The sequence below is a fragment of the Crocuta crocuta genome, unplaced genomic scaffold (assembly GCF_008692635.1).
Source record: "Crocuta crocuta isolate KB4526 unplaced genomic scaffold, BGI_CrCroc_1.0 scaffold102, whole genome shotgun sequence".
Classification (NCBI taxonomy): Eukaryota; Metazoa; Chordata; class Mammalia; order Carnivora; family Hyaenidae; genus Crocuta; species Crocuta crocuta.
The window spans coordinates 2,207,622-2,232,045 of record NW_027530019.1 but is presented as its reverse complement, the minus strand read 5'-3'; the positions used below and the strand labels follow the sequence as shown (position 1 = coordinate 2,232,045).

At 34.8% G+C, this 24,424-nt stretch overlaps 1 protein-coding gene across 4 annotated transcripts in view; it reads right to left on the bottom strand.

Annotated features, from left to right (window-relative positions):
- Positions 1-24: 24 nt before the first annotated feature.
- ATOSA (atos homolog A) overlaps positions 25-24,424 on the bottom strand; it is a 95,253-nt gene continuing 70,853 nt past the window's right edge. For 2 of the 4 annotated variants that reach the window (XM_077764383.1, XM_077764382.1), the window contains exons 7-13: positions 23,131-23,250; positions 19,570-19,649; positions 18,779-18,887; positions 11,902-12,060; positions 6,839-6,907; positions 4,354-4,553; positions 25-980 (exon numbers count right to left, since the gene is read on the bottom strand). In XM_077764383.1, coding sequence (XP_077620509.1) covers positions 827-980; positions 4,354-4,553; positions 6,839-6,907; positions 11,902-12,060; positions 18,779-18,887; positions 19,570-19,649; positions 23,131-23,250 — 891 coding nt within the window. In that variant the 3' untranslated portion in view covers positions 25-826. Of the gene's footprint in view, positions 981-4,353; positions 4,554-6,743; positions 6,908-11,901; positions 12,061-18,778; positions 18,888-19,569; positions 19,650-23,130; positions 23,251-24,424 lie in introns of those variants that run through there. The other 2 variants (XM_077764384.1, XR_013335204.1) reach the window with 2 other exon arrangements.

Sequence of the window (24,424 nt, the reverse complement as noted above, 5' to 3'; positions counted from 1 at the left end):
TAAATACTAATTTGTTTTCAAAGTACATATTCTTTATAACAATTTGCAAAAGTTATCTAGCATGGGACAGCAATTTAATGTAAAGCCTCTGTAGTAGGAATTAAGGAAAAATATAACTGTTTTGGGAATAAGGAGTTCTAGAAGTAATATGAATAGGCATAATGATATGAACTTGCAAAGGGAATGTGAAGCAGCTTAGTCCACGTTGCACTGCCAAAAGAGCATGTTACAGGACTAGTATGTGAGACAGCAACCTGGATGCGGTGCTGTAAAAACTAAACCTGGGAGATATAAAAAGTACACATGCTTGCATAGTGCGTTAATCTTAAAGAAGCTCAACAGTTCATTCTCATTTTCAATAAATTAAATGAATAGTACTTAAAACACATCACACAAAATTAAAGACTTGTGCATATATTTTGGATTTCAACATTAATGTCAAAAATACATAGTATGATTTTACATAGGATTTGTGCTACATTAGAACACTAGAGACAAACATCACTTGAGTATTAAGGAAAACATTAAATATTAAATAACTGAGAAATAAAATGTGTAAACACTAATCTAACTCGGGGGGGGAGGGGTTTGCTATTGCAACACGTCCAATGAAGTGGTTTCAACAGTACAAAATGGATTAGGACATGAGTGTTTCCAGTCTACTTGGAATATGTGGATCTCATTCCAGGAATCCTTTAATAAAAACTGGTCCAGGATAACAGGAGAGGATCCACCCTCCTGGTTGTTAATTGGTACACTCTGTTCTACGCTAATTTTTACTTTCAAACTTGGGTACTGAGCAAATACTTTAATATGTCACTTTTTATCAACATCTTGGTGAAAACTGAGGGTTTGTTGGCGATTCAGTGTAAGATTTGAGTTCATATGCAGCACCGCTATCAACTTCCATTGACTTTCTAGAGAACAGGAGCCGTACATCTCTATGGAGGTAGATCTTTCCAGATTTAGAACTCTGGAACCTAAACAAACAAATAAAAGGATGCATTATTTCAGGGAATGAGTCTTTAAAACAAAGCTGAGTAAATTTTGAAAGCAGGAAGAATTAGTCTTGCTATCAATATTAAGAGTAACTGTTCAGCAAGATATTTAGTCTCATGTTGCCAAAGTATATGCTGCTATTTAAGTGCCTCTTTCTTACTATTCCCTAAACATTCCATACTCCCTTTCCTTCCTGCAATGTTAGAAAAATTTTTTTTATTTATGTAATCTCTACACCCCATGTGGGGCTCAAAGTCATGACCCTGAGATCAAGGCTCACATATTCTTCTGACTTAGCCAGCCAGGTGCCCCAGAGATACTTCTTACTTCTGTGAAGCTTGTTTCACATATGATCCTGTTTTCCCATCTCTGACACCCTAACACATGCATCTTCCCTCATCTACAGTGTCAAATTTCAGTTCACATCAACCAATTATACTACATTTGGGTTTTGCAGTGCTAGCTAGCATCTTATAGCCACACAGACTGCCTCATTTCATGTAACTTGCACTCCCCCAATTTTGAGTACATTAAAATGGATTCCACACTTGAGAAATCACCACAGAAAATAATCAACTAGTGAGGACAATTATTACTATTATCAGTAATGTCTAATAAATCCTAATCGTCATTAAAAAGAATAAAATAGGTAGTGAAATGAAAATGGTTATCAATACTGTATATGGAACTGTATCTATCCCCTGCCAATACCTATAACATAATACAGGAGGCTGGAGTCTTTTGTCACATAAACTTATCTGGCAGATAGTCAAACATACCCTTTTGTGTTAATCTCTCTGGTTTAGCCTTTGCATAGCAGACATACTCTTTGGGTTTATGAATTTTACTCCTAAATTAGCTGAAAAATATGGTGGCCAGTTGCATGTGAGCTGAATGTCAGTTTGCTCTTTCAGTCTGAATTTTTTTTAACTTCTCAATCTTAAGGAGATAGCTGAGAGCTTCGAGAAGTATACCATACCATATATATATGTATAGTTTCTTTACGAAAGAGGTTTCTTTATGGCATTTAAAGGATCCAATCACTATGTGGGGATTATATAAAAGCTGGGATAGTTAATGTTTACTTTGGTGAATGTTGATTACTTATAGTGGTTAAACTTCTGGAGGAATGGTATCAAATGGAAGTTTAGAGAGAGTTGAATCTTATCCTAGCTTGGGCTAATATTATAGTTTGCTATTTCATACCATTTCTCTTTTTAAAAGTCTTTAGAGTCTGTCGTCAGATTTTCATTCTTACAATCTGTATAACAGGCTCACATTAGGGAGTATGGAATTGGGTTTAAAAACATTGCGCCAGTTCAACATGTCCTTAGGATACAGAACACCAGGCAGAAGACCCCTGGATAAGAGTACCAATTAAGCAGTACTTTGTGGGAAGCCATTAGTATACTTTTTCAAATATGGGATTAAGTGGACAGCTCAGTCTCCATTCACTACAGAGGACCACAAGGCAGATCTCTTGAAAGATAGCTGGCAGTCACCATTAGCAGCAGATTAAAGAGGTCTTCTGCCTGGGCCCTAGATGAGAGGTACCTCCTCCTCTCCTCATGAATAGGATCTTTGGAGTAAGGAGTTAGGCTAAAATGAATTACTGTCACTGATGCGGTTAAGAACTGACTATAAAGAGCATCAGAAAATTACTAAGAACAAAGTTACAGGCAAATGACTATTCAGTGCTCTCCAGGGGCACCTGGGTGGCTCAGTCAGTTAAGCGTCCAACTTTGGCTCAGGTCATGATCTCACAGTTCAGTTCGTGGGTTGGAGCCAGCTTTGTGCTGACAGCTAGCTCAGAGCCTGGAGTCTGCTTCACATTCTGTATCTCCCTCTCTCTCTGACCCTCCCCTGCTCACGCTGTGTGTGTGTCTCGCTCTCTCAGAAAAAAAAAAAAAAAAAATCAGCTCTCTCCTAACCAACAGATTTGCTTGCTCATTGCCTAAGAACTGCATTAGGATTTCAGGACCAAAAACCTTATCCTAGGATACTGGCAACATGGACCTTAAGGGCAAACAGATGGTTTTTCAAAACGTAGCACTGTGACCTGGGTAGTAGAAGTTAGAGGAAAGGTATTTCTGATGGAATTACTAGGCTATAAACTCTATGAGAAAAGAGATTTCCACACTGCTGTTTCCCTAGTGCCCAAAAACATACCCAACACATATTTATTAAATGAATGAATGAGGGTTATAAACTTCCCTTCCCATTAGCTACATGTGGCTACTGAGCACTTGAAATGTGACTAGTTCAAAGTGAGTTGTACTGTTACTATAAAATCTATACTTGATTTCAAATGTTGAGTACAATAAAAGAACGTAAAATAATTCATTCATAATTTTTATGTTGATTATATATTCAAATTATAACATTTGGCTATGTTGGGTTAAAGGAAATATATTAATCTTTTCTGTTTCTTTTTTTTCTTAATTTGTTTTTTTTCAGAGAGAGTGTGAGTGGGGAAAGGGAGGAAGAGAGGGAGAGAGAGACAGAATGTTAAGTGGCTCATGGAGCCTGACGTAGGGCTTGATCCCATGACTTTGGGATGATGACCTGAACTGAAATCAACAGCTGGATGCTCAACTGACTGAGCCACCCAGGCACCCCAATCTTTCCTGTTTCTTATCACTTTTTAATTTTTATTATTTTTAAATTTTTAAATATTTATTTTTGAGAGAGAGCACAAGCAGGAGAGGCAGAGAAATAAGGAGACCCACAATCCAAAGCAGGCTCCAAGCTGTCAGCACAGAGCCCAATTTGAGACTTGAACTCATAAAGTGTGAGATCATGACCTAAGCCGAAGTCAGACGTTTAACCAATGGAGCCACCCAGGCACCCCTCGTATCNACCGCGAGATCATGACCTAAGCGAAAGTCGGACGCTTAACCAACTAAGCCACCCAGGCGCCCCATATTACAATTTTTTTAAAGACTTTATTTTTAAGTAATATCTACACCCAACATGGGGCTCAAACTAACAACCCTGAGGTAAAGAGTCCCCTCCACACTCTAATGACTGACCCAGCCAGGTGCCCCCGTATTATAATTCCACTGAACAGCATTGGTTTAGAAAATGTGTTTCACGGTCAGATATGTCAGCATTTGTTTAGATATAAAATACTTTACATAGCTATAAATGAAAATTTGAAAACTCCCCTAATTTAGTAAGTAACAATGAATGAAGGAAGATATGCTATGTGTTTTCTGCATTTTGGCATATGAGGTTTCCAAATTAAGCAAATTCCAAGGGCCCACTGGTCTACTTAGAGTGATAGGTGTTAAAATGAAAAAATTTGGAGTTGTTCTTCTGAAGTAACATTTTCATATTTATTTGAAACATTACCTCAGATGTATGAGGTAGCGCAATAACCGTTCTTCTGTATGTCGGATGTTCTCTTTATTAACACTTCTCCTCATTTCTTGTTTAACAGGTACAGAAAAAGTTCTTTGTCGTAGGAATGTCTGATGATTAGCTGGCATATTTCGTAAGTCATATATCACAACAAACATCTTCACCACCGTCTTATTAGGATTAAATAAGGTCTGAAGAAAAAATATAAAAATTATTCTTTAAAAAGTTATTTATTGAGCTGATGCAAAATGATTGTGCCAATAATAAAACAGACTTTTTAATAAGAAGTTAATCCCAGTGGTTATAATTTAGTTTGGAGAACTGAAGTTAAACTTTTTAGAAGTTTATGAAATGATATTGAGTATTTTTAAAAATGGTGCAATTTATTTTCTATAACAAATCAAAATCTTTAGTCACAAACTTCATAGTAGACAATACATAACTTTTACTCTTTGTTCAGATTTTAAGAAAAGCTTCCACTAAAGTAAGTAAAATACACTCTTACTGGATTAAAACATTCCAGTTCACTTATTTCAAACATTAGCTTTATTAAAGTGTATCAATCCCAAAGCACTCAAAATAGAATGTCAATTTTTATCACCTTTTAATCATGAGTAAATATAAATCTTTTTAAATAAAAAAAGCTAGTACGTAAAACTAGATTTTTGGTATATTAGGTATGCATAGTTATTATAAAATTAAAAATATGTTCTCAAAAAAGTGACTTTTTCTTATTTGGAAAGTTTTCCAAATTTAGAAAATAAAGTTTATTATTATTAGTTACCAAATAGACTAAATAATACTTCATGTTCTCACAGTTGGATTCATTTCAAAAACTGTAGTTTAAATCATCAGTATCATAATAGACCAAAATATGTATACTTAGTTAAGACTGAACTAAATTCAACTGATACTTCGCTATTAATAACCAGAGGAATTTTTTTTTTTAAGTACTAATTTTTAAATGAGATCCCAAGCTGCTGATCTGACTTTAACCAAATTACCAACACATCAATAGGTAACTTGGTGCCCATGCTTTCAGAAGCTCATCCGTGGCACTGGACATCACCCACTGAATCAAAATGAGAAATATATCAATATTATGATCCAACTTTTGAAATCTAGTGAGTCTTAAGATTAAGGCTAAAGATTAAGGCTAATACATTCAATAACCACAACAAGTAGCAAGCTAAAAGTTCAAACCATGTTTATATATAATTAAACTATATAAAGAATGAAAGACACACCTAAATTTCAGATTTAAAATTAATCATTAATGTTGGCAGTCCTCAAAGAGGTGTGAACATGCTGCCTTGGGATTTATGCCTCATTATTATGACAACCAATAGCTAGCTTTCCAGTGACCCATGCTTTCACATGAGCTACACAGCCGGAGGCAAGAGAACAAGAAGATTATCACTCTTTAGTTCAAGAAATCCATTTAACATAAAAGTCTTACTTTAATATGCAGTGATTCTTCCTCAGTAAAATTATATATATGTATATACTGTAATATGTGCACACATATGTATCACATAATACCATGTTTCAACCCTGCGTGATATGAGATAAACAAACGTATAGAAGATTCCTTGCTGTACTTGAACAATGGCGATGAGTAAAAGTGGTCTCATGAAGCACTGATCACATTGAGGACAAAAGGTATAAAAAAGGCTTGTTGAATTAGACCAGATCCTGAGTGTAAGGGACTTAGCTAGACTTATTATTATTTTTTAAATCTCAGCTTTATTGAGGTATAACTGACAAATATCAGTTAGATTCTTTTCAGTCTGTAAGAGCCAGCTTTGTAATATACTTCTGGGCCTGTAATATTATCCTGGGATTGACTTGGAGATGAACCCAAATTGCAAACTGGCCTTGATACCAAATTACTCTTCTAAAAACTCAAGACCAATGACGATGAAGGTTTGCTTTGGGCTAGAGGGATTCTCCTGGGCCCAAGCTAGATCAACACCTACGCCAAAAGTAAAGATGCTTTCTCTGCCCTCACATCTGTCAGACTACATTCCTACTTGGTGTAACCATTTTAGTAGATTATTTTAGACATTATTACACCAGAAATAATATAATTTTGTTTCCCAAGTTTTCCTGCCAAAGCAATACTAGTATTTGAGGTCTCCTTTTAAATAGGTCAAGCTCAGTCTGACAAACTATATTAAATAGAAGGCACTAGTAATGTTAAGTTCTAATTACATTGAAACAGTTCTATTTAAGTTATGTAAACTGTCATATACTATTTTTCTAAAGCATTCACCTTGATTAGATTATTAATGTTTTCCTTTTATGGAGGTCCCCACGTGGCCATTCCTGGGGCAGCGCAGGGAAACTCCAAAGAAAGCTGCAGCCCCACTGTTACTTACCAAAGTTGTTGCAGCAGCAGTAGCAGGAGAAAGGGCTAAGTTCTATATGTATGTGAGAGAATGATTATTGCAATTGTAGACTATAAAACACATACCACTTGTATTGTTCCTGAAGGAGGTACTCGATAACCCCTTTTACCAAGGGACTCTAAAGTAATCACACCCTTGAAATAAAAGAAGACAAATTGAGTACAAACTGATACATATGTATATGAAAGACTAAAATAAGTATAATAAATCATGTAATTACTAAAATTTTAGAATTCTATTTGTATGCAGAAACATTCCCAACAATAGATACATTCTGAGTATTAAACAGTGAGGGTCCCATCCAAAAGGAAACAATTTACTCTTCTTCCTGGAGATGTTGAAATAAATAACATCACACTGCTTGAAATTTCTATTAAGACATACAATATAGAAGTTCCTTAAAAAGGAAATACAGTGAGAAGGTAGGATTATTTCCTTGTATCATGTGGAAGGAGAGAAATGAAGAAGCAACCTATTTATTGTTATTTGGACATACAAAAATTCAAGAGAGCAGAAGGGTCTAAGTCTTAGCCAACAATGAAGTTAATTCTTCAGTCAGTGAGTTAAATTACATACATGGATTTTGGACTAGAGATAGACCAGCATCATCAGCATCACTGTAAACTTGTTAGAAATGCACAATTTATAGCTTCTCCCTAGACCTACCAAATTAAAGCTGTATTTTAAGATCCCCCAGATGATATCATACGTACATTAAAGTTTAAGAAGTATTATACTCCTTATAATACAAAAAGTAGTTTCCTGAGAAAGATGTTCTAATCACTACAGAAACCAAAACAATAAGAAACAAGTATAAAACAAGGAATGCTAGAATTGAAGATATGCAAGTTTGTAGAGTACTAAGATGACCAAATGACCACAGCTGGTAATTGTGACATTTAATTCTTAGACGCTTTAAGAAAGGGGGTGTGGGGGGGCTGATTCATTGGTTTTAACCAGGAAAATAATTTCGAGTAGTTAAGTCGAATGACTGCATGCTCTGCATTTCATATCCCATCATTTTACATCGTGCATGCCCAAACATGTCAATTTAGGTAAAAGTAAATATAAAACAGGACTGTCCCATCAGACATCTGTGCTGGATTTTTAAGACAGACCACGGTTGGTGGGTAAAAAGTAAAAGTGCACAAGTGAAAGAGAGGGTCAGACTCTGCTATGTGAATTAAGTGCCATGCTCAGGCTGTTAAATCAACACATTAATATTAGGAAATTTTGTGGAAATGGGCACTGAAAGGACATATATTGTTCTTGTCTAATCTGATTTACCACATGGTCATTTAAGCATAAAAACAGGGGCGCCTGGGTAGCTTAGTCGGTTAAGCGTCCGACTTTCGCTTAGGTCATGATCTTGCAGTTCGTGGGTTCGAGCCCCGCGTCGGGCTCTGTGCTGACTGCCAGCTCAGAGCCTGGAGGCTGTTTCAGTCTGTGACTCCCTCTCTCTCTCTGACCCTCTCCTGCTCACGCTGTCTCTCTCTCTCTTTCTCCTAGAAATAAATGAAACATTTAAAAAAACTAAAGCATAAAAACAGCATATAAACTGTATCCCTAACCAAAACAGCAATGAAGCTTTAACAATTCCTTATAATCTGCTTTATGTGAAAAACCTGTGGCATATAATGCCCCTCTTCTTCCTAGTTCCAGAAAAAAAGTAAAATATATCCAAATAATAGCTACCTTTCGTCATCACATTGCTATAGGCAATACATTACTGTTCTTTCTTTGCCGCCTTCCCCTAAATACATGTAAGAAAACTGGTAGGGCAAAAACTACTACCAAGCCTCTACTTATTTCCTTTAATACATATAGTTCTAGTAGTTTTCAGAACATGGTAACAGTAATTAATTTATACAGAGTATATGTATTTTTAAAACCCTATAGTTTAAGCCGACACTTTACAACTATCTCTAAGTGATGTCAGATCAATAAGGGCACTAGCAAATTAGGCATTTTAGACAGAAATTAGGAAATTATTTGGAACTTTATTAATATTACTAAATTATTTATTTTAATTTTAAATAACTTATTTAATAATTATTTTTAATACTTAAATTGAGTTTGTTTTTCAGCATATTCATGTTTCTACCTATAAAAGTTATTACACTTACTGTTTTTATTTTTTTAAGGTTTATTTATTTATTTTGAGGCAGAGAGAAAGTGCAAGCAGTGGAGGGGTCAGAGAGAGAGAATCCCAAGCAGGTTTTCTATGTCAGTGAGGAGCCCAATGAGGGGTTCAATCGCACAGCTGTGAGATCATGACTTGGGCTGAAGTTGGACGCTTAACCACCTGAGTCACCCAGGTGCCCCAAAACGTATTTTATTTAATCTAAAAAAGAAAAATACACTTTCATCTAGCATTTAAAGATGGAAATAGAATTGGGTTAAAATCTTACACAAAAACTCCTCAAATTACTCCTCTGCTATAGAGAACATGCAAGGCGTAAACTGGAAGTTTATCTTAATTTGGTGCCTTACAAATAGAGAAAGATAACATATGGTCCTGTTAATCAGATAATAATTGAAGTTGCACTATGAATTTACCACCAGCATACCTTCTTTAGACCATTCTACCTGATTCCACTATTCACTAGTTTCTAAACAGTGAAATGCTGTTATGTAACAGTTGGAGAACATTTTTACCACTGATACCAAATTGGAGAGAGATACTATATAGCTTTTTCAGTTAATCTTTAAATAATTATTTCATGAAAAGTCTTGTACCAGTTCTATACCACAAAGACAGAATTTTCTCTACATAATTTTACCTTTGTGAGTTGTTTGTATTATTTGTGATGCGAAGTCCCAAGGTAATAAGTAGGAATTTGGTATCTCAGCTCTGCTGGTCTGTGATATATATTATCTTATCGAAACGTGATCAGTCCTTTAAAAACACACTAAACTACCGAAATGTAAATAAGATTCCCTGAAGAAACATGATTAATTTTATTAATTTATAGTAGGAAAGATTTGTGGTCAAAGATTTGGACTGGGTCATTTGCAAAAGGGACCCATTCCTAATGAATAAACTAACTTAGAAAAAATTCAATTACATAAAGGAAAGCTTACCAAAGAATATTATCAAAGAAAAGTAACTCAGGGATTCTTTAATGTTCATTTGTTTATTTATTTATTTATTTTTGAGAGAGAGAGAGGGAAGGGGAGGAGCACAGAGAGGGAGACAGAGCATCTGAAGCAGGCTCTGGGTTATTAGCCCAATGCTGGGCTCTAACTCACAAACCGTGAGATCTATAACCAGAGCCGAAGTTGGACACTTAAACAAGTAAGTTAGGGATTCTTAAAAGACAGACTAACAACTCAGTAACCTGATTTCATACTGTTTCTGATATCTATTCAAAAGTTATAATCATTTGTGTGTACTTCTGGAGACAGAGTGACGAAACTCTTCATCACTTGATCCTATCTTTTTAGATGCCAACCAAAGTTAAAGATTAATGCTATTCTGCTTTTAAAAAGGATTGTTCAAATTCTCTCTTGCTTATGAATTTCACTCAAAAATATTTATTTGAGCTGATTTCAGCCATTCACTCTTATCTTGTTTCTAAGCCACCGTATTGGTCATTGGGGACTTTATACATTAATGGTAGATTACAATATTGTAGACCTTATCTTTCCATTCTCTAATTAGTAAGTGCCAATAGAATATGTGAAATTGATGAGACTTGTTCATGTCCTGGTAAAACAAAATGGTCATCTTTACAGCTCTATTCTAACATGGTTAATATTCCATCACGATGTCTTTATTCTGATACTGAACTCTCAATTGTACATTTCATGTTATTAACTATCCCAAACTAGCTGTTATTTTTTTCAAAATTATACTGGAATTGTGGATACATCTTTCCATGGTAAATGAATTAAAAGGAGGCTTATAGATAACTCCTTATTGTAAAGGAATGGGTCTCTGTTTTTGATAATAGTTAATGTTATGCCTCTTTATGGGTGATGATCCACAAGCTTAAGTATTACTGGTAAAAGAAAACTGAATAAATGAACAGACAATCACTATGTTTTTTCATTTGAAGTATGAAACACTGATCAGGCTCTTGTCTAAAATTTTCACACTTAAAATGAAGTCTAAAACAACTTCCCTTGAGCAAACCAGGCCAACAATGAGTAGGCTATACTTAGGTCCCTAAAAATGTATAATTTCATTTCCTTTGTTTTCAATTACACAGAACTCCCTTTTCACAACCTTTAGGTCTTGAAAATCAAGAAAGTTTTGGAGAGAGGTACTGAGGAAGCAGTTGGGCCATGTGTTAAGCTAGGAAATTCGAATATCAAGGCCAGAGCTGTATATTTCTTTAACTATAGCAATTTGTATTTCTCAAAGACCTGACATGAAAACACAGATCTGACCACTTACTTGATACCATTACTGTCAACTTTATATAGACTAGCATTATTTGCCACTTCTGTTTGTCTTTTGTGAAAGGGCTGATACCAAACATGCACCAAAACCCAGTATCATTTTTACAGTTAAAGGCTTATTTTATCCTCCAGGGATCAGAATAAGAAAATGGGAAAGATGTAATCATAGGATCATACTGTGCTCTTACTTAGCTACCTTAGTCTCCACTAGAATGTTAGTGTGGAAAACAGAAATAGCTAGTATTCTAGAATTAGGAAAAAATGGTCTCAAAACAAACAGGATAAAGAGAGTGAAAGGGTCTCACAGAAGACTTAATTCACCATATCTTTACCTAAATCTTCCTGAAATGAGTATCACATGTGAAGGCATCATTTATGGGACCAGCGTGTACAATAAGTACCTGAAAATTTGTGTGAACTCAGCAAAATATGAAATCATAGTGTCACTAATCAAAGTTTTATCATGTTTTTAAGTCACACAGAAACAAGTAAGTTTTCGGCAGAATCTGAAACGCAAAAGAGGATATGTGTTCTCAGAGCTAGCTCAGAAAGAAGTTGTGAGATAACATTTGGTACTTTAGTTTCTATTCAGCCTTCAATTTTCTCCTAGGAAGTGCTTTATGTTTAAGTATTGCCACAATGCAATATTAAATTTCTTTAAAGACATTTGCCATTTAAGTGGTTATTTTAGCAGACAAAGACATTTTTTTTAAATACTTGCCATATAAGGAGAGGGAGCATTATCATCTGAAACACTGTAGAATGACACTTCAACTGGAAGAGTCAAATGTGTGGGGCAGAAAATACCGCTTGCCCCTACCTCAGCAGTAAAACCATCAACAATGCCAAGAGGATCTAAACGATAGTTCAAGACAGACTCCTGAAAGACAAAATAAATTTTAAACAAATTTTAAAAGTTAACACATTCATTTCTTTTTTCATTTAAATTAATACATTACTAAGATTTCTGGCACCAGAAAAATGGTTGCTACTCAAACAGAATCCAACAATACATTTTAAAAAATCATTCACCACAATTAAGTGGGATTTATTCCAGGAATGCAAGGATGGTTCAGTATTTGCAAATCAATCAACATTATAGTCACTTAATAAAAGATAAAAATCATATGATCATTTCAATAGATGCAGAAAGAGCATTTGATGACATACAATATCTATTCATGATAAAAAGCTCTCAACAAAGGAGGTAGAGGGAATACATCTTGGCATAATAAAGGCCTTAAATAAAAACCCACAGCTAAAATCATACTCAATGGGGAAAAACTAAGAGCCTTTCCTCTAATGTCAAGAAAAAGACAACGATATCCACTCTGACGTCCTAGGGAGAGCAATCAGACAAGAAAAAGAAAAAAAAGGAACCCAGATTGGTAAGGAAGAAGTAAAATTATCACTCTTTGCAGATGACATGACACTATATTTAGAAAACCCTATAGACTCCACCAAAAAACTTATTAGAATTGATAAATGAATTCAGTAAAGTCTCAGAATACAAAATCAGTGTGCATAAATCTGTTGCCTTTCTGTATACTAATAATGATGCAGGAGAAAGAGAAATAAAGAAAACAATCCCACTTAAAATTGTACCAGATATCTAAGAATAAATCTAACTAACCAAAGAGGTAAAAAGAACTGTACTATGAAAACTATAAAACACTGATGAAAGAAATGGAAAAGGAAACACAAAAAATGGAAAGATATTATCATTATATTCTCATGGACTGGAAGAATATTGTTAAAATTTCAGTATTACCCAAAGACATCTGTATATTAAATGCAATCCTTGTCAAAATACCAACAGCATTGAGAAAAAAAATACTAAAATTTATATGGAACCCCATATAAAATTTTTTATACTAATTTTTTATACTNATGGACTGGAAGAATATTGTTAAAATTTCAGTATTACCCAAAGACATCTGTATATTAAATGCAATCCTTGTCAAAATACCAACAGCATTGAGAAAAAAAATACTAAAATTTATATGGAACCCCAGAAGACGCCAAAAACCAAAGCAATTTTTTAAAGTTTATTTATTTTAAGAAAGCATGTGAGCAGGGGAGGGGCAGCAAGGGGCAAAGATAGAGAATCCCAAGCAGGCTCCACACCGTTAGTGTGGAGCTTGATATTGGTTCAAACCCATGAACTGTGAGATCATAACCTGAGTGAAAATCAAAAGTTGGACGCTTAACTGACTGAGCCACCCAGGTGCCCCAACTAAAGCAATTTTGAAAAAGAAAAGCAAAGCTGGAGACATCATAATTCCAGACTTCACATTATATTACAAAGCTGTAGTAATCAAAATACTATGGTACTGGCACAAAAATAAACACAATAGATCAATGGAACATAATAGAAAACCCAGAAATGAATCTATAACTGTGTGGTCAATTAATCTTTGAAAACGCAGGAAAGAAAATCCAGTGGGAAAAAGACAGTTTCTTCAACAAATGGTGTTGAGAAAACCAGACAGCTACATGTGAAAGAATGAAAGTGATCCACTTTCTTATACTATACACAAAAATAAATTCAAAATAGATTAAAGACCTACATGTGAGACACCTAAAACCATAAAAATCCTGCAAGAGAACATAGTCAGTAATGTCTCTGACATCGGCCACAGCAACATCTTTCTAGATATGTCTCCTGAGACAAGGGAAATAAAAGAAAAATAAACTGTTAGGACTATATTAACATAAAAAGCTCCCAAACAGTGAAGAAAACAATCAACAAAACTAAAAAGCAACTTACTGAATGAGAGAAGATATTTGCAAATGACATATGTGATAAAGGGTTAGTATCCAAAATATATAAAGAGCTTACGCAATTCAACACCCAGAAACAAATAATCCAATTAAAATATGGTCAGAAGACATGAAAAAGCATTTTTCCAGAGAAGATATACACATAGCCAATGGACAAATGAAAAGATCCTCAATATCCTCATCATTAGGGAAATGTAAATCAAAACTACAGTGAGATATTGCCTCACATCTATCAGAATGGCAAAAATAAAAAACATAATAAGTGTGGCAAAAATGTAGAGAAAAAGGAACCCTCTTGCACTGTTGGTGAGAATGCAAACTGGGGTAGGCACTGTGGTGAACAGTATGGAGGTTCCTGGGGTGTCTGGGTGGCTCAGTTGGTTAAGCGTCCAACTTCCCTTCAGTTCACGATCTCAGTTTGTGTTTTGAGTCCCACATTGGGCTCTGTACTGACAGCTCACAGCCGGAGCCTGCTTCAGATTCTGTGTCTCCCTCTTGCTTTGCCCCTCCTCTGCTGCTTGTGCTGTGACTCTCTTGGTCTCTCAAAAAATAAATGTTAAAAAACAAATTAAAGAAGAAAAAACAGTATGGAGTTTCCTCAAAAAGTTAAAAACTAGAACTACCCTACAAGCCAGTAATTGCACTACTAGGTATTTACACAAAAAATACAAAAACACTAATTCAAAGGGATACATACACCCCTGTGTTTACAACAGCATTATTTATAATGGCCAAATTATGGAAGCAGCCTATAACAGATAAATGTAAGATGTGGTGTGTGTGTATGTGTGTGATACACACACACAGTTATACTTCTAAATATATATAATGCTATACACACGTGAGTGTGCATGCGTTCATTGGAGTTATTATTCAACCATAAAAAAAGAATGAAGTCTTGGTATTTGCAGAAACATAGATGGAGCTAGAGAGTATAATGTTAAGCGAAATAAATCAATCACAGACAATTAGCATATGATTTCACTCATGTGGAATTTAAGAAACAGAGCAAACGAGCAAAGGAAAAAGAGACATAGTTAAGCCAAGAAACAGACTCTCAGCTATAGAGAACAAACTGATGGTTACCAGAGGGGAGGTAGGTGGGGGATGGGTGAAGTAAGTAATGGGGATTAAAGAGTGCACTTGTCATTGAAGAGCATAGGGTGATGTACAGAATTTTTGAATCACTATATTATACACCTGAAATTAATATAACACTGTATGTTAACTACGCTGGAATTAAAATCAAATTAAATATAAAATAAACAAAAAATAAATAAAATAAATGACAGGTCAAACCACAACAAAATGGTTGCTACCATTTCCATGTCCTCATTCAGATGTTCATCTGAATTGAAATCAACTTTTCCCTCTCAGTCTTCACAATCCTATGAAATTTGGCCTCCTCTCATGATTCCAACCCACACTGAACCATCCTTAAACTTCACCATTGGTTAAACCTAATTATTTAATGTCATTCTACTCTCTGTAAATAAAACTATGTACTAACAGAGAAGGTATAATAGAAATTTTCTTCCCCTTCATAGAACTTATTCAAGGTGCCAGTGACAAAGAAGCACTTAAAATCTTGTTAACACTCTCAAGCTCACTTGATGACATAATTACCTGTAACAATTTAGGGCTAACTTGCTAGGTATAGCAAATATTTTAGGGGTACCTGGCTGGCTCAGTTGGTAGAGCATGTGACTCTTGATCTCATAGTTGTAATTTCAAGCTCCATAATTTGTTTACAGATACTTTAAAAAAATCTTAAAAATATAGAAAGATTTAATATTCTTAAGATAACACTTTTCCACATATTGATCTATCACCAATGCAATCCGAACATTGTAGAAATATAAGCTAACTCTAAAATTTGCATGATGAAGGGAAAAGGAATTACAGTAGTTAAAGCATTTTAAAGAAACAATAGGGACCTGGATGGCTCAGTATGTTAAGCATCTGACTTCAGCTCAGGTCACGATCTCGATCTCGCAGCCTGTGTGTTTGAGCCCCAGGTCAGGCTCCATATTAGACAGCTCAGAGCCTGAAACTTGCTTTGGATTCTGTGTCTCCCTCTCTCTCTGCCCCTCCCCCACTTGCACTCTCTCTCCCCCCTCTCAAGAATAAACAGTAAAAAATTAAAAAAAAAAAACAGTATCACGTTAGAGAACTCACATTAGTTCATGCCAAGACTAGAATAATTGGATGTTCATGTTCATAGAAATGAAACCTGACTATAAACTACGATCATATATAAATATTAACTCAAAATGGACCACAAAACTAAATGTAAGAACTAAAACAATAAAACCTGTAGGAAAAAAGTTTTGTGACCTTGGGGTTAGGCAAATAGTTCTCGAGCAGGGTACATGTGTCAGTGTTCAGAGACCTTTTTTACAGTTATAACTGTGGAGTAAGGGGCAGAAGATGGTACTGAACTCTAATGGATAGAGACCAAAGATTGTACTTTGGTACACACACATGAAACAGATCCCATAACACACCCTAAAACACATGAAACAGATCCCATAACAAAGAATTATCTAGCTCAAATATCTATACTGCCATGGTTGAGGAGCCTTGGGTTAGGAAAAGATTTTTCAGATACAACATCAAAATTAAGATCCATAAAGGAAAATAATAAAATTGGACATTAACAAAACTAAAATTAAAATCTACTGCTCTTCAGGGGCATCTGGGTGGCTCAGTTGGTTGACTATTCAACTCTTGATTTCTGCCCAGGTCATGATCCCAGGGTCAGGCCCATACTGAGTGTGGAGCCTACTTGGGATTCTCTCCCTCTGTCTTTCTTCTGTTTGCATTCTCTCATTCTTTCTCAAAAAATAAACAAAAATAAATTTAAAAAATATTTTAAAAGTCTATTGCTCTTCAATGACACTACTTGAAAAATGTAAATTGAAGCCTCAGAATTAGAGAAAATATTTGGAAAATATTATGTTCTGACTTGGGAAAGCAAAGCTAAATGATAAAGCACAGAAAAGAGGCTCAACAATATGCCTAAATAGGGAAATACAAATTACCACCACAGTTCAATAGTACTGCATAACTACTATAAAGGCTAAAATGCAAAAAGACTGATCAATGCAAACACTGGGAAGGAGTTAGATGATCTAGAACTATGATACACTACTAGTAGGGCTTAAATATGGTATAACCACTTTGGAAAACAGCTTGGGAGTTTCTTAAAAAGTTAAAGATATACCTACCATACTACCTAGATATTCCATTTGTAGGTAGTTACCCAAACAAAATGAAAACTCATGTCCACGCAAAAATACATACATGAATATTCACAGCAGCTTTATTTGTAATAGCCTCCAAACTAGAAATGATCCAAACGTCTAGAATCAAGTGAGTGAATCAACAAAGAGTGGTATATAGTGGTTTATCGCCATATAATGGCAATAAAAATAAATTCTTGATACAAAAGACAACTATAAATTAAAGAGGATTTATGGGTTGGACAGTCTCAGAACTTTTCTATTTCTCTACTGAAGTCAAGTGAAAACGTATGGATATCTGCATAAATAACAATCCAGTGTATGGATCTTTTAACCATCTTCTCTTTCCTAAGATTTTCGCAGATCAGATGCTCTTTTTCCCCACTCACAAATTTTCTTTTAATACAAAGGTTGCAGAAGAAGTGACACAATGGTCTCATGTCATTTTAAAATGACAGAGAATAGAGATTTCAACATCTCTGAAGTAATACCTTGAAAGTGACTGGAAAAGAAATCAACTTATCATAACTCTTTTTATTTTAAAACTTTGAAAGATACTTCAAAATTAAAATATAATTTTAAATACAGCATACTGTTAATATATCAAACTGCCGTAAATCCAGTAAAGCTATTTAAATTAAAACTACTAATTTTAAATTATTTTCCCAGAAAAAAAAAAAACCTCACCAATTAAATTCACTTTTAAAACTCCATATACAGGTTCATGTTTCAGGTTGTTTTTCTTTTTTTTATTGATGTGTAGTTGGCATACAACATTAGTTTCAGTTGCACAACATAGTGATCCAATGTTCAAGGCTGTTTTCTAATTAAAGACAACTAATCCCATAGTACACCTGATCCCAATAGAAATATTCTTATTAAATAAAATACCACATTATCAGACACTAACTATTCCATTTTTAAAAATAATCTTATTTTAGAATAGACTTAGGGGTGCCTGGGCGGCTCAACTGGTTGAGCATCTGACTCCAGATTTTGACTCAAGGTCTTGAGACAAGCTTTGCATTGGGCTCGCCATCGAGCATGGAGCCTGCTTAATATTCTCTTTCTCTGTGTGTGTGTGTGTCCCCCTACCCTGCTTGCTCTCCCTTTCTCAAATAAAAATTAACAAAGAATGTATTTAGACTTACAAAAGAGTTACAAATAGTGTACAAAAAAACCTTGATTTTGAAAATCAACCTCCTTGATTATGAAGGGGTCCACCATCCTCCTTCCTGGGTCTCAGAACCAGTAGTACCAGATAAAGTGTTGTCAAGTCCCTCCTCTGGTTACAGTAACAGACACCTCACTCCATTTTACCTATGTCCTCTAAATACACTAACAAGGTACCCAGTTCTAAAATGGCAGTACCAACAATTCTCCTAACCTTACTTCTCACAAAAAGGAAAGAGATAAGGAAAAGGAAAAGGAAAAGACATAAGGTGACTTCGTGGCTTTGAAAAATATAATCCATTTATTTATTTCCCTTTCACAAACAAATGACATAAATAACATCCTGGGTCTAGGTTAAGAAATTTTAACTCTTAAAATAGTTTTCAAAAACATTACCTCGAAATTTCCTAAGAGACTAAGACTTGTTATAGGTGGAGCACTAGAACTCAGAAATGGTTTTTCATGAATATCTGGATCATCTTCAGTGTTTAAACACGGTCGAGAACTATTAAAAAGAAAATCAGCAAATGAACATATTAAGCACAGTATTTTCTAATTTACTTTTTGCAAAAAATTAAATTAGGAGAATTTCATCAATTTTAAACTACATGATAAAAAATTAATCCAACCAAATTTTAAGATATGAAATACCTAGTTTAAAATCTTGGTTAGATTTTATAGTCTGTTATAATATTTGACAAAAATATAAGTAGTATCATGGAAGGTTTCAAGACAGAATTCATGTCACATGTGGCATCTACTAGAAATATCTAATGCAGACTTCTTCATCAATTTTCATTTTCAGTTAAAAATGACAATATAAAGGCAAAGTTATGTGACTAAAGAAAGGAGTATTATTTGTCAACATGAACACACAGGCAAGGCTTTTTTTGCAAAGAAGGGAAAGGTAAAGAAAGGTAAGGTAAAGGAGGAGGTAAATGACCAGAAATACTCAAAACTACTTTGTTAAAACCAATGTATTGATTATGATGACCAATATACAGTAGCTACTCAATGCCTTAATTTCTGCCTTCATCCTTAATAACTGTGTGTGAAATCAATATTGAAAATAACTAGAAAATAATATTCCTATTAGAATTGTGATTTTAGAGTAAACATTATTTATTATAAAAGACAAGAAATTAGTATATTATTTTGAACACACAAATCAGTTTTAATATAAATACCTTCTAGATGATAAGCTTTTCAGATGCAACAATGAAGAATCCAAGTCAAAGCAACCTGATTGTGTCTTTCTTTGAGGAACCTAAAGTCAAAACAATCATTTGTGATATTTAAAGACTATAATTTTTTCTTGAATTGATACACTTTTCAAATGAAAGCTAAGCATATCTTATAAATGCTTTAACTTCTCCCCAGTCTACTTACAAACATACTCTTTATTACATATTGTCCTTATGTTCTCATTTTATTAACTGGTAGGAAAAAACAAATGATTAATAAATGCACTTTTACTGTGTTTTAACTTTTTAAGAGGCAGAATTTTTTTTTAAACCAAATCATACATGGAACCCCAATATATAATAAGACTTACTTTTTTTACTTTATATAAAGCTGTCCCTTGAACAATACAGGGATTAGGGGGCTCTAACCACCCCTGCCCCCAGCCTCTGCAGTTGAAAATCCACAAAAAGTTTTGGATCCCCCAAAACTTAGCTACCAATAGCCTGCTTTTGACTGGGAGCCTTACCAATAGCATAAATAGCCTATTAACACATATTTTGTATATTATATGTATTACATATGTGTTGTTCAAAGGTCACCATATTTCTGTTTTTTGTGCAAGGAATAAAAGAGTTATAGCTTAAAATACAAATAAATAAAAAAGAATTAAATGGTGATGGGAGCCTGGGGTCCTGCCAACTCTGCTGCTCTCTTTGTCCATCCCTACCACACTGTACATCTCTAAGAATCCTGGAGCTTCACAGAGAATAGGTTTGAAAAATACTACTCCAGGTGTTCAACCACCACTGTATATACCACATTACATTTAAGACCAGGATCAAACCACCATCTAGCTGAAAATATCCTAAAAATGAAAGAGCCAAATGTAAATTAAAGGTGCAACATGCAAGTTGAAAGACTTGCTCCTAGAACATTAAATATGTACTGTACATAGTACATTAGTGGCTAAGAAGAAAGAATACTGAAAGTCTAAACAATCTCAATATTTTTGAGATTTTCCCTAGTGCATCATGACTGTTTTTTGTAGTCTGAACTTAATGTGGGGACACCCTGGTGCCTCAATTGGTTAAAGTCTGACTCCTGATTTTGGTTCAGGTCATGATCTCAGTTTCATCAAGCCCCAAATCAGGCTCTGCGCTAAGCCTGCAGAGCCTGCTTGGGATTTTCTCCCTCTCTCTGTCCTTCCCCTGCTCGTGCTCTTGCTCTCTCAAAATAAACTTTAAAAAAATTATATAGGGTGGCTGGTGGCTCAGTTGGTTAAGTATCTTAACTTTAGCTCAGGTCATGATCTCACAGTTGTGGGTTCAAGCCCCATGTCGGGCTCTGTGCTGACAGCTTGGAGCCTGAATGGAGCCTGCTTCCGATTCTGTGCCTCCACCCCCCTTCTCTGACCCTTGCCCACTCACACTCTGTCTCTCTCTCTCTCAAAAGTAAATAAATGTTAAAAAAAAATGTTTAACGTTATATACAAAAAAAGAACTTAATGTCAAATTTTCAATCTACTCTCATGTCTTCAATTCTGAAAAGTTCTTTACCTTTATTTCTTCTGATACTGTATTTTCCTTATTCCACCTAGGCCTACTTTTAGAATTTGTGCTAGACTTATTATTGAGCATCTCATTTTATCCTCCATAGTTTTTCCTTATTTTACATGTCTGTTCCTTTCTGTACTTTATTCAAGATGCTTTCTTAGTATCTGTTCACTCATCACTACACTGCTATTCAGCTGATTCTGATTTAGTGTTAATCCTTCTGTATTTGTAGGCATACATGTTTTGTGTGTACACAGAAATTAAAATATTTTTCACATTTAAAATTTCTATTTAGTTATTCTTCAAGTCCCTAAGTTCTTGCCTCCTTACCCTGTTTGTACCTGTCCCAGCAGAGGCATTAAACCCTAGCACTATCCCAGAGAGCCATAATTTGCCTCAAATTAGTATTTGGAGATTTATCTTTCTTTCTCTCATGTAATATTAAGTACTTAAAGGTTATGTCAGGTATTATGTATTACTTTGTATTAAAGGCTATATTCTATCCATGATTTCTGTGTTTGAAGAGGAAGAATCTTTCTAAATCAACTCAGTCTAACATCCTGAACAGAATGTTAGACTACAATGCCCTTTATATGGTTATGATGCTGACAATTTTTTTCCTAATCACTTGGGTCTTTCGAAAGCACCTCAAATGTTTGAGGTTATTTTAAATTGTTTGGAATGCAGCTTCTCTAAGATAAACACCTAAGGTCCAAGTTATAAATTTAAATTCTACATTTCTTATTCAATAATTATTTTTTGAACATAGGTCAGATATTGTATCCTTTGAGTTTATTTAAAAAACAAAGATAAAGTGGGGTGCCTGGGTGGCTCAGTCAGTTAAGCACCTGACTCCTGGGTTTGGCCCAGGTCATGATCTCATGGTTTTGTGAATCTGAGCTCTGCATTGGGCTCTGCAATGGCAGTGCAGAGCTTGCTTGAGATTCTCTCTCTCCCTTGCTCTCTGTCCCTCCCCCAATTGCACTGTCTCTGTTTCTCTCAAAATAAATAACTTAAAAAAACACAGATAAAGCAACAAAAATTGTCTTATGTCAGAAGCAAAATATGCATGCTTTTACTTCTCCCTGATATCCATCACTTGCCTCAGGTTTAACTGAAATGGCAGGTATGCCAACTAACTACTGATTGCTTACTATGTGTTAGTAATTATACTAATCATCCCCATAATCCTAAAGTAGACACTATCACCCCATCTTTAATGATGAGGAAATGGAGGCTTAGATTATATTACTCAATTAATGTCACAAGTGTCACACAGCTAGGGTGAAGTCAGTGTGATTCCCAAGCAAGACTCCTAACCATCGCACTCAGATCTACAAATTTATTTGTGAACATACAGTGGGGAAATTTCTAAGTCTCAAAATAAGATCTTGCAAGGGTTCCAAGTCAAAAACAACCACAAATTTGATTTCCAAATGACTCAGCTGGTGATGTCAGTGTTAAGATATAAATTTATTTATACAAACCCACTGGACACTAAACATTTTCTTTATATTTAGTAATAGGAGATTAGGGGCACCTGGGTGGCTCAGTCAGTAAAGCGTCCAACTTCGGCTCAGGTCATGATCTCGCGGTTCATGGGTTCGAACCCCATGTCGGGCTCTGTGTTGACAGCCAGCTCAGAGCCTGGAGCCTGTTTCAGATTCTGTGTCTCCCTCTCTCTCTGACCCTCCCCTGCTCACGCTCTTTCTCTCTCTCTCTCTCTCTCAAAAATAAAAACATCAAAAAAATTTTAAAAAGAGATTAGACAAAAGAATTTCAGAGANACCGCGAGATCATGACCTAAGCGAAAGTCGGACGCTTAACCGACTAAGCCACCCAGGCGCCCCAACACATAGCTTTTAAATATATCAAAAAAATAAAATGTTTCCTAACTGGAAATTCTTTTTAAATACATTTGACTTTTTTTAAAATTATAGTTCAGATAAAATAATTTGTAAACATTTTAGATGTTTACAAGTTTAAATATGAAGAGGAAAAAAACCTTACAGGACTTGAAAGAAGAGGCAATCCAGTTCGAGGATGAAAAGCTCTAGTTGAAATCCCATCTAAGGAATGAAAATTATGTTTCCGCCAGACACTTGAATGTTTCAGTGGTATAGTCTTCTGCTAGGAAAATAATTAATTTTAATGATAATATTTAAGTAACTTTTGGTTTTAANGATCTACACACACACACACACACACACACACTTTAATAAAACAGTGTCTAAGAATTTTTTCTAAGATGCTGAATAAACTCAAATATTCTAAGGAAAGTATGTTCAAATATAATCACTTTATCAATATATGTTCATATTTATAAATATTCAGTTATTATATAAATATATATTATTTGCATAAATAATATATATTATTTATATATATGCTCAGTATAAATACTCAGTTAGACTTACCAGTCTAACATCTGGTAAGCTAGTATTTGATACAGGCTATTTCTTAAGAACTTAGGCAAGCTTAAACCTAGAAATTCATAACAACACATAAAAATCAGAAAAGACTAATTTGGGTCCTGGCTCTGCCACTTACTAGCTTTGTGACCTTGGGCAAGTTACTTAACCTCTCCAGTCCTAGGGTCCTCATTTGTAAACTGGAGTTAGTAATAACACATAATCTCATAGTTTAGTAGTAGAAGGATTAAGTATGCCAACATGTGTAAAATATTCAGAAGAGTCCCTGGGCACTTAATACATGTTGTATGATTATATTTAAAACAAGAGCATGAAAAAATGAATCTTAGTAGCTTGAAAAATACTATGGCCAAATTAAGCCTTCCTATTAGGTACCACAGAAAGGATCATGAAAAGCTAATTGTTTCTGTGACAATTACAGTCTTAGAAAATTGGAAACTACCATTTGATACAATCCATGTTAGAACCATATTCTACTGAAAAATAGAAATTGGAAATAAGGTACAATTATTAAAATTCTTAAGTCCAGCAAAACTAATTTTAGTGATAAAGAAGATAAACTAAGGTCCTTCAGATTTAGATCAAGGCAATTAAAAAGTAGTTTTCCAGTGGCACCTGTGTGGCTCAGTCAGTTAAATGTCTGACTTCGGCTCTGGTCATGATCTCTGATTCGTGGGTTTGAGCCCCACATCCTGTTCTGTGCTGATGGCTTGGAACCTGTTTTGGATTCTCTGTGTTCCTCTCTCTGCCCCTCCTCTGCTGATGCATGCTCTCTCACAAATAAACATTCATAAAAAGTACTTTTCCATATAACTGAGATTTAAATTTGTGATACTTGGAGAAATAAGGGAAATTTAAGCCTAATAATAATT